Genomic DNA, 11,851 nt, shown 5'->3' on the forward strand with positions numbered 1-11,851 from the left:
AAATTTTATGCTTGGCTTATACACAAATGGCATGTTAAAAAAAAATGAAAAAGTCAAGTTATTACATCACAGAAAACACAAGTTTGAATTAGTAGTGATAGATCTTTTCATCTCACTAAAGCTTAGGAAAAATAAGAAAAAAAAAAATGTGAGGGTGGGAGAAATGGAAATTTCAGCTGTGTTTATGTGTTTCCCTCCGCCAAACTCTTTTGCATTACCTTTGGCGCAGTCAGACTCCTGTACCCGCCCTCCCCCATCGCACTGCAAATTTTATTGCTTCCATTTGCTTTTGTTTTCTGGATTTCCCCAGCGAATCAATGTTTACAGCCTGAGTGGCCTTATTTTATGTTCTGCAAACTGCCAGACAGATATTTCTCTGCCATCCTGTCTCACCGTCTCTCTTCCTCCATTTCTTTGTCTTGCCTCAGCTCAAGGCTCCCATGACCCCCCACACACCCACACACTCCTCTTGGGTCCAGGGCTATTATTAATTATTAGTGTAGTTTAGCTTTAAAGGGGACATATCGTGCTTTTTTTTGATTTTCTGTTATTTTTACAATGTTTATAATGTTGTTGGACTGGTGAACGTATGTAGAAATGCTCCTTGAAAGTCAAAAACCTTGGCTTCAGTCTGCTCTGAACATTTCATTTTGCCTTTGTTGCTGAGGTTGTTCCATGGGTTGTACGCTTTGTCCATTTGCATATTTCAGATCGGATTCAGGCTTGAACTTGTACGGATGTACATGAAATCCTACTACTACTCCTTGTTTATGCAGACTCTGGAAGCTGGCCAATCAGAATAGAGTGGGCTCATCGGAAGGGGGGGGCCTTAAAGGATCAGTGTGTAAGATTAAGTGGCATCTAGCAGTGAGGTTGCAGATTGCAATCAAATTAATGCACTTCCCCTCACCCTCCCCTTCCAAGCGTGTAGGAGAATCTACGGTGGCCACGAAAGTAACGAAAAACACGAAAGGCGACGGGAAAAGAGACAGCAGCTAAAACAGCCTGTTTCAGACAAAGGCTGAACTGAGGGGCTAAATAAAGTGCCAGTTTTTTGAACTGTAAATCAAGCAAAGATATTCCAGAATATAAATATAGACCTGGAAACGTGCATGAAACGTCCCCTTTAAATCACACAGGAAACATTTTCCAACATGGACCACACTATAACCATATGTGCTCCCCAGCTGGCCCTAGACTCTACTCTTATATGATCATTGCATATCTGGCATTGTACTGAACAATATATCTAACCAAGTAGTGAATTACTGTACACAACAAACACAGAAATCCAAGAAGGATCCAAACAGGATGTAATAGTAGACTTAAAATATACTTTGTGGGCATAACATTGAACTGCAACATTTTGAGTCATCAACCTCTTTATTGGACACATGCCCACACAGAAAAAAACAGACACATATGGTGACCGACTTACAGTATATGAACACCTAACTATATATTATTCACAAGTGAGTCATGTTTTCCTCTGGTGTTTGGTGTTATAGACACTCTTTCCTTCTGTCAGCATTGTATGTTGCATAATCACATTTCCTGACCTATCTTGTGATTGTCCCGTTCCATCTATCCTTTTTTTTTTGTTTTGTTACGTTTTCCCCTCTTCATCATTAATATTATCATTTGTGTCAGACCTGCACCAGCAGCCTTGTCGGCCAGTAATTTAATAGCACAGATGTGTAATGGATGATGTTTCCAGGCGTTTGGGCGGAGCTGGTTCTGTCAGCTGGATTTATACACTGCTACACGCCGTTGTTCAGAGATAGAAACTGTTGATTTGAAGAGGTTTGCTGCAAGATTTATCTGTGTTCTGAGACTGATGCCGGACTTAATGCAGTACCTGGAGAGCTGGAAATTCAGCCTGTCAGTCACTGAATAATGTTTGACAGGAACTCTGTCAGGCAGGGTTGATCTTTAGAACATGATTGCTTGAATTTTGAAGTTTTGCAGACACTCTCCAGTTCCCGTAGACTCTCACGTTCATCCACCTACATGTTCAAACATCCCACACACACTCTCAGATGGGTGCTGTGTGTTAATTTACAAAAGAAAAATGCTTTTGCCAGATTTTAGTGAAAACCTCCTACTTGTTTCTTTCATATGATGTTGCTTAACAGTTACAACTGTTAGTTTGTGTGTCTTTGTCCGTTTGTCTCAAAGGCTTAAAGGTAAAAGAATTTATAGATAACACTTTCTTTCAGAGACGTGCCCTAAATAGGAAGATAAAGATGTTTTATTGACATCTTTTATTTGTCTCTGAGCTCCTGCTGGTTGTTTTTGAAATGAGAAAGCCTTGCTATTTTTTCATGCTACTCTGTTGATTGCTCTGCTTTGTTTGTGTTTATTGAATGGTGAAGTAACAAAGCATGCTGTGATTATGAGTCATATACTGCACCCACCACGGGAGGTTTGTCTTAACTTCTAAAACACCTTTGCTGCTTTGGTCTCTATATTGATTTCCATGTAACATTTAATTAGCCCAAGAATAAAACAAGTGTCGTCAGTGAAAAGCCCAACACACATCTCTAACATTAAAACAGGAGGGACCATACCAGTGGTTTTGTAATGTTTTCACCCACCAACTACAAACTACCCTACCCAAGATGTCATTGATTTGAATTCATTTTAGTGAAAAAGTACAAAGCTAGAAAATCCATCACAGTGAACATCATTGCAGTTAGTTCCATTACCATCTTGTGGTGATTTAGGTGTTTGTTGGAAGCTCTTATATCTGAGACTTGAGAGTTGGCAGCAAACAGCATTGCATTTCTGAACTACTGTTATCAGAAAATAAAACCTGGAAAACAGAAAATAAGAAAACACGAGTGTTTAAAAAGGATAGAGTAAATTTTATAGTGTTTTTCATTAAAAAGGTTGTTGGCAGTCATGTTAGATTTTCTTGTAAAACCAGCTGGGAATAATTTTTAAATGCCACTTTGAGACTCAAAAAAATCAGACTAGATTTTCTGTCTCTTTACTGCTCAATAAATTAAGTATTTTAGTGTACTAAAATTAAGTAATGTTAATTATACTGGACTTGAAGTTAAAGCCACTGTATGTAGAGTGTTTTGTGTTATATGTAGAAGAAATTCTGATGGCACAAGTTATAGTTTGTAGAAAAATGAGTCAATCCTATTGAGAATGGCTGCAGTTTACAGTATATGTTGCTTTCAGCGCCTGGGTTTAAACGGATGGAGGGAAACACACACAACGTACATAAAGACAATTTTTATTTGGATACCACCAGCTGGGAAAAGTTAGAAATTTTCAAATACAATTTCCAGTTCATGCACCTTGAATGGATTTATAGTTTACAGGAAAAGCCTCTAGAGATGCATCATTTCGTTTTCAAGAGGGTCCTGAGAAGTTATTACATTTTACCAGCTATTAGGTGGTGCATACAGAGAAAAAAACATGACATATAATAAATAAAAACAATAACAAAATCAGTGTCATGAAATTAATTGATAATTATAAAAGTTAACATTAGAAGCAAGAGCAACTTGATTTTAAATCAGAAATAAGGCTAGTTTTGAGGTTGAAAGAGGTTATGGATTTAATGTGTGATGGTCAATAATTCAAATCAAAAGGAGCCTTAAAACAGAGTGGGGTTTTTTTATCCTTGTCTACAGAGACTGAGGATCAGAGAGGCAAAGCTGCTCAGAGTGTCTTAACAAATACTTTGAGGTAAATGGCTTTAAGAACTGTTTTAAATGAACAGGGCAATTGAAATTAATGCATTTACAAATGCATATGAACCAGTGAAAGTTTCCTCTGGGGACAAAATAATCCTACATAAATTATTGTTAACAACACTTAAAGGTATAAAACGGGAGTAGTATTGTGATATACCAATATCCGCATAATCCAAAATGGGATGAGATTTTAATTTATACATATTTGTGTCATCTGCATACGGAGTGACCTTTGGGAGATGCCTTTAACCTATAATGGATTGATTTCCATTTAATAGAACATTGTTTTCTGTTAAGAATATATGAATTAAAGCTGGAGTGCGGGACTTTTACATATAAGTGAACATCCGTTATATTCAAGCCCCTGCCAAATGAGTTCACACAATACTGATTAAGCCTATCACCAACAGATAAATGTCTTTGTGTTTCACAGTATACCAAGTTTTTAAATCTGGTGTCTCTGGTGATTTTCCCGTGCTGGCCGGCTAACTTCTGGTTTGGTTCCGCTAACTTGACTATGTAACTATTTACTCTCACTGCCAGAAGCAGAAGACAAAAGTTCCGCACTGCAGGTTTAAACTTAAGCAAAGTAAATTGAGACAGGCCAATAAAATGGACTAAAACCTGCTAAATCAATGATGTAGTCCTTACATACTGTAGCTCCGTGATACTCTGTAGTCTAACTGTTGCCTCTCTTTGGTACAGGTGCGAGGATCCTCTTCTGCTCATCCTCTTCCTCATCTAATCATCCATCATTTTCCAATCAGATACCATTAATTCAGTCTTTCATTCCGTTCAAACAAAGTGGAAAATAACACCTAATCAGCAGCCGCTGCTTAAAACCCACAGCTCATGCTTTCCATCACCCCGTCCCCTTCATCGTTCGCTGCACCAGCCTGCCTCTCCCTAGAAGCCTGGGGAGCTCTCTGCCACTGCCTAGCCCCCTTCCTCTCATCCTCTTCCTCCTCCTCCTCCTTCTCTTCTCCTCTCTGCCCCCTTCTCCTCTCTCTATGTGAGTATTACTCATGATAACCAGCATGTGGAACTAGTGTCTGTGGCACAAGCATGGGACTGGGCATGTGGTGGGTGAACAGTGTGGGTGTTTGCTGGCTCGTGTGTTGCTCTCACCAGTGATTTCTCTGCTAATGACTACATAATAACCTCCATTTACATGCGGATGTGGCTCTGCAAATTCTTATCCACATTAGCATCATGATAATCAGTGAGTCGCACATGTCTCATGCACGGTAGCACTGTCTGTGTTTTCCACACTTTGCTGGACAGTGAGGTCTTGTTATATCTCCCATACTTTTGTGAGAATAGAAGAGATGCTGTTGTTAAGATTCGGTATTATATTGTCAGTGGAGGTTCAACCTGAACAGTAAACTGTCAGGGCAGTGGTAGAAGAGAAGTACCTCTTGATGCACACTCACTGTCTTACAGTGGAGTGTGTCTGAGTGCTTGAGTTTGATTGTGTGTGCACAAAAACGTTTTTTTTTTGTCAAGTGCATGTTTTGCTTTACCAAATTACCTTCTTCCAAATGGAGAATGTAATAAAGCCAGCCTCAGGCATACCTCATCAGTGGTCTCACATACTGTTTGATGCACATTTGACCAGCAGCCAGTAGAAGAGCAGTGTATGGAAATAAACTCAATCAGTTTTATGGCTGGTAATAACTGACAAACATAGTCTTTTAACAAGTTATTGGAATCCTACATTCGACCAGAACAAAACTGTATCCATAAAAATATGCCCAAAAGACAAACAATATGCAAATAAGGATGATGTAAAAAGAATAATGTGACTTTTTTTAGGCCTTGTATATTACACATCTTGCTGTTCAGCAACTTATTCTCAGAGCTTCTCATCCACAACTAAGTGCACCAATCTAAAAAACATGAAGTAATCTTTTTTTTTTAAGTTTTTAACTGCAATGCCACAAAATTAAAGACAACCCACTACATTGCTCACTATGATGGATATCACAAGCAAATTTCAAGTCCCTGCAAGTTAATTTTCATTCCAAGTGGCTGCCTAAATGGTAAATGTAGGAATTCAGAGAATCTTCTTTTGCAATAATATGAAATATACATGATGTCGTAAATGTTCTGACAGAGACAAGCTCCTGATAATCTCCTTTAGTTAGAGAGCTTCTGTTGTATACTTTCTCACGGTATAATGAGCACAGGAAGATCTGAGCACTGTGGGATATGTCATTATCTAGAGTATGACACCAGTCCTTAACCTTAAGGATTTAAAGGCTCTGTGGTCTGTTAGGAGCATAAAATCACATTTTTCTAGTCAAAGCAAGTAATCTGATATCTCTAATATTGTACATCTCTAAAGAGCATACACAAAGAAAGTAAAATTTAGATGTTAAACCTCGAAATAGCCTTCACATTGTTGTTATTTGTCACTGAAAGACTGCAATTTGTACAGTATATTTTTATAACATGTCAGAGGCTCATTTTTTATATAGCTGTGTCGGACAGAATTTCCAAAATAAATAGACTGGAAAAGAACAGCCAAAGGAAAGCAAGCACCAGCACCAGCGACTGAGATGCATGGCAGGTAGGCTGAATGAAACTAGAGGGAGATAAATAGGGAGACAAAGATGGAGTTATAAAGGGGGAGGTACGAAAATGTAAAGAAAAAAAACAGTAGAGGGAGACAGGGCAGGGAGGGGTGTCACTGTGACAGAAAAGTGGACTGCTGAGTCAAAGTTATGATAATGAGACAGAGAAGAAAAGAGGCAGCCTGCTCCTTGATCCAGCTGCAAATACATCTCTGGAACACCACAACTTGGCAACACACACACATTCAAAAATAAGCACTAGAAACCACAGCAGAATCAAGCTTTAAATTGTACTGTTTGCCTGTATAAGCCACAAAGAAACTATTACCCAGGGGGAGAAAACAATAGAAGTATTCAAATATCCAAGGGTTTCATTTTGATTTATGGGGCACAGTGTGGGCTACTCTAACATTCAATGTCACATCCTTATCCTCAAATTCAACAAAAATTCAACACACAGATTTACAGCAAAGTCATTGAAAGAAGCTTAATAGCTTAATTTTGGTTCAACTGAGCGGTAAATCCAAACAAACGAAATTGTAATTATTAGATTTAAAAATATTGAAAGGTCTCCATGCAGGCTTGACAATACAATTGTCAGTGTTGACAATATCGTATTGTATTTGTGAGCCAAAACTTTTTTTTTTTTATTGTATCAAGCCGCTACTTTGCTAGTAACCTCTAGTTAGATAGCGAACTACAGTATCTACCTAAAAACTGTTCATCTTTACTGTTAAACTGTTAATCTTTGACAAATTATTTTCACTAATTATGTAGGATAGCTGAATACATAGATAATGTTTAATATCTTTTCAGTGTATCATATCATGTCCTCAGTAGACATGTTAACTTAGTAGTAAATAATTAATAATGGCTGCATTCCATTCAGGTATGTAAGTTCATGCTACATTGCTATGGCTTACTGGGACACCTAATAAGTATGATACTAGTCTTTTCCTGCCCATGGTAAGATAAAAAAAAACCTATTACACTGAAAATTTTGTGCAGTTAAGTTTTTGACAAGCTAACAAAAGTAACAGTTTTACTTGTAGTTTATAAGAAACATTTTTAGATAACAAACTATGTTAAATCACACACAAGATAAACAACTGAGACGCACGCTAGCAGCTCTTTGTAACTGTGCTTAGGCACAGCAGTCCGTTGAGCTAAATGCTAACATTAGCACGTTAACATTATCACTGTTAGCATCTTAAGTTTAGCAGATATAATGTTAAACATGGTCAACATCTTTATTTGGCATTTTAGCATGCTATCATTTGCCAATTGGCACTAAACATAAAGTGCAGCCAATGCTGATGAGAATGTCATTAGTTTCACGGATATTTGGTTGCAAACCAGTGTTGAACAAATACATTTTTTTGACCTGACAATGACGATAGATGAAAAGTTAAGGCTTCACTGAAGTAATTACAGTTTATTCTAAGTGAAACATGAACACCTGTACCAAGTCTCATGGCACTCCATCCAATAGTTGTTGAGACATTTCACTCAAAACAAAAAAGGGAAAAGGAAAGGTTAGGGTTTTACCGTAGTTATTAAGATTCATCCTCTCAGAACCACAAATTTCTACATATATAAAATTTGATGGTAATCTATCCAGTTGTTGTTGATGGCAGATAGATAAGTAGTTGATATTTCAGTCTGGACCAAAGTGGACCAGTTAACAAGCATTCTGAAAACTAATGATACAGCTTGTGACATTGAGGTCAGTGGAGGTTAACTCAACCCCACAGTCCTGTATGTTCTACTCTGTTTGTTAGTATTGCAAAAGAGGATAATTAGCTCTGGGGATGGTTTCCCTGTACAATTACAAGAAGCCTGTAGTTGTCACACCATCCTCATACAGAGGGAGAGCCAGTAAGTACATCAGCAAGTCACATAAATTCATTACTGAGACCAGGATTCAACCACAGAGCCGATTTCACAGCGGAGCAAAGTTAGCAACCACCAGTGTAATGTAAATGGGAGGAGCCCAGGAGGAAGCGAGGCTTGTTAGCGGGTGTGTGTCAGGGCTCATTTTCCAAAAGAATGGCTGTGATTGTGCGTGTATGTGCGCACTGGTGCTTGTCATGGCATTACTGTGGTACAATCAGAGAGGCTGCGATGTAGCTATTTCTGGTGTCTGTGTGAGGAGGGGAAAGCCTGCAGCTCTTTCCTCGCTTCCTCACCCCCTCCCCGCCCCACCACTCTTTTTTCTTTGGCTCCCTTTCTTTCCCCATCCCTCTATTTTCTCATCAGGGGAGCTGTGGGATGTAGATAAGTCCCCAGACACCCGAAACAACAGGAAGCCAGAGAGAAAGAGAGAGTTACTGTCTTGTCTAGTAACAGCTTACGTCACAGTGCACTCAGTTTAATGGGTTAAAATGTGAAAACCGGCTCGAGGCTTCATGCTCCTGCTTAGCGGAGAGAAATGATTAAATTGAATCTAAATGAGCAAAATAAGGACGTACTGTTCAATTCTCTAGATGTTAACCAATAAAGGCATTTTGTCAGACTTCACTAACCAGTGCTTCTTCTCTCACTGGCAGGTGTAATCAGACAATTCCCAAACTCGACCCTCCTCCACCCTCCATGAACCGCAAGCGGGCCAGCAGGACCTTGTCTCCAGGGTCAGACGTCACATCTGCGCCCACGCCTGTAGAGGTCATCACTAATGATGGGGCTCCCAGCCGCAGCAGCAGCCTCTCATTCCCAGACATCACCCCCAGCTCTCTGTCATCCGCTGATTTCCATTCCCTCAGCAACGGCGAGAGCAGCTCCTGTTCGGCCAGCGAAGACTCGGGCGTCCGCTCGGAGACCAAGTCCCTGCTGTCGCCCCTGCGTGATGACGATGACCTGTTCGGGGACCGCGGGACGTTTTTAACAGCCTCTAGCAGCTGTGACAGTCCCCCCGAGGAGAGAAGTGAAGCAGTTCTCTCTCCCACTGAGTCATATCCCGCTGAGCCCCAAACCCTCACCACACATTCGGACACTAATGAGCACCAACTGCCCTTCTCCTCTCCTATGAATGACACCTGCCTTCACATCAGTTTTTCTGAGGATGAGCTGCTGGAGAACAACCAGGAAGACCCTAATGTCCCACAGCGAAGTTAGGAGGATGAGCTGATGGTCCCCTTGAGACCTTTCACTATGTTCTTCAATCAGCTTTTAATGCAATACTTACTTTCAGATGCTCTTATGTTTGCACTGGGCTCCATTTCAGGACCTTTAATTATTCCGTCCACTTGTGGCACAGTACAGACATAGCATATACCAGTTACTGAAAAATTATCTATTGTATAAATTATTAGCCAATGGACAGATTTAGTATTTTTGTAATGAAAATAATGATCTAATTTACTTTTTAGTGACTAGAATGTTAAGCCGAATACATGTAGCAATTCTTGCACTGTTAAGTCACATAATTTACCGTAGAATTCAAAGCCAATGAGGGAACACGTTTTATTTTTGCTAGTAGTCAACATTAAAACATTCTTTTGTATGATGCTTTGCTGTGGTGCAAACTTGTTGTGGAAATACCATTTTCTGCAGATTTCACAGAGTGATATGCGACTATCATGCTTCCACATAACGCTGGTGATGTTGGGAAGAGCCTCGCCTTCTGCAAAACACCTGACTGGACAATGGGTGGAAAGAAAGGAACAAGAAAGTCAGATAAAGGAAAAGGGGAAGGATAGAAGTGAGCAGATTTAGTTATTTGTTGGTTTATACACATCCACTTGTGGCTGTGTATGTCTTTGTATTATCAGAGTTCAGTGGGATTTAGAATGTTTTTATGCTACTTGTATTTTGGGTTTTTCAGACATGTAGGCCTCAAAGCAGCGCTGGAGAAATTTATGTAAAGGGATTTTGCATTCTGTATTGCATTTGATTAGTTGTTTGGTTTACAAAATGTCAGAAAATGGTGAAAAATGGTCCTCAAAGGTCTTCTTTTGTCCAGACCCACAGTCCATCACTTAAATATATTCTGTTTACTATAATAGAAAACATAAAATATTTACATCTGAGAAGCTGGAACCAGACAATCTGGACATTTTTCTCTTAAAGAATGACTCAAAACGATTTATCGATTATCAATAGTTGTTCATTAATGTAATAGTTCAGCTCCTATACAGTGAGCTAACAGCCATGAAAGCTTTGGATTACACCTGCCTGATTTGAGGGTCTATTAGGAAAAGAACCCTCACATTCAATAGGAGGATCATTAGTGAGTCATTGGTCGGCTGATGGATTTTCTCTTTTCTGCCTCTCTCAGTGTGAAATAAGGAATGACCATCAATAATTTAGAGTTCAGGGTAAATTAGACTGACATTGTTGCATGCATCATATGCAGTATATTGTGTTTTTGTGTGTGTAGCTTAATCTAAATGTAGGGGACATTGTACAGTATATCAATATAATATATTGCTAACACAACATATCAATAAACAACAACTGCCATTGTTCTCAAATGTAGAAAACAACAATAGAGATTCATCTGTTACCCTCGACAGAAAATTCAATTTTGATAATCGATTCATTGTTTAATTTGCTAGTTTTTCAGATTTTCTTTAAATGACAGTTTCTTTGGGTTTTGGATTCTTGGTCAGACAAAACAAGGAATTTGAAAACATCAACTTAGGCTTGTTTCAGGTGTTTCTCACTGTTTTCTGACATTTTATAGATCAAGCAATTAATCGATTGATTGAGACAATAATCTGCGGATGGAGTGATAATGAAAATAATCATTAGTAATCATGTAGCTGTTCAAATGTATTTATTCTTTTTACATGCATGTAGCAAGATTCTACTGCGTTGTAAATATTGCTGTATTCAATGAAGCGTACTGTTGTAACCTATGACAGGTAGAAGTGGTAATAAATGAACGCGAGAAGAGAAGCAGCTGAGGTGTGAGGAGAGCGATGGTGTTAAGGTGCAGGTGTAAAACGCCCACAGGCAAAGCTTTTTACACCCTGAGACAAGGCTTTTCTCAACATCACGTGACAGGGAGCTGTAACAGCAATAACACATGGATGGAAAAATAATAATAAAGAGGAATAGTTGAATAAATTCACTTATGTGTTCTTTTTTTATGACTTTTTACCCAGATTATGTTTGTATTATAAGCGGAAAACCACAGGATTAGACAATTACAATAACTGTTGGTGTTCAAAGGAACAACTTCTCACTTTACTCTTAAAATCACTGTATTTATTTTACCTGGTGGCTTCTTTGTTGATGTATTTATGCTTCTATGTAATTTCCCATAACTGCAGCACATAATTTTACCCACTGATGGAGTTGAATGCATTGTGGAAAGATCAGGTTTTAAATAGTAAAGCATTCACATATAGTATTCAAGTGAAGCTAAGGACATAATAACTCGCAGCTCATAGCTGGTTTCAAACCAGGGAGTGACAAAGCCACCACAGGCACATTGAAAAAAGAAACTGTTTCGCTTCATGTCTTTGGTTTAAATTGGAACAAGTATTATCTGTCTGCCCTCTGCCCCTTTTACTCCCTGCATTACTTATGTCTTCTTAAATTCACATTTGGTATTAA

The 11,851-nt window shown here is 38.8% G+C and overlaps 1 protein-coding gene across 1 annotated transcript in view; it reads left to right on the plus strand.

The window, feature by feature from the left end:
* The window catches only part of si:dkey-34e4.1 (carboxyl-terminal PDZ ligand of neuronal nitric oxide synthase protein), a 58,259-nt gene extending 46,896 nt beyond the window's left edge, over positions 1-11,363 (plus strand). The window contains exon 11 of the mRNA XM_067574433.1: positions 8,839-11,363. Within this exon, the coding sequence (XP_067430534.1) occupies positions 8,839-9,403 (565 nt within the window). The 3' untranslated portion in view covers positions 9,404-11,363. The remainder of the gene's footprint in view (positions 1-8,838) is intronic.
* Positions 11,364-11,851: the final 488 nt, after the last annotated feature.

The sequence above is a fragment of the Thunnus thynnus genome, chromosome 19 (assembly GCF_963924715.1).
Source record: "Thunnus thynnus chromosome 19, fThuThy2.1, whole genome shotgun sequence".
In the NCBI taxonomy this organism is placed as follows: domain Eukaryota; kingdom Metazoa; phylum Chordata; class Actinopteri; order Scombriformes; family Scombridae; genus Thunnus; species Thunnus thynnus.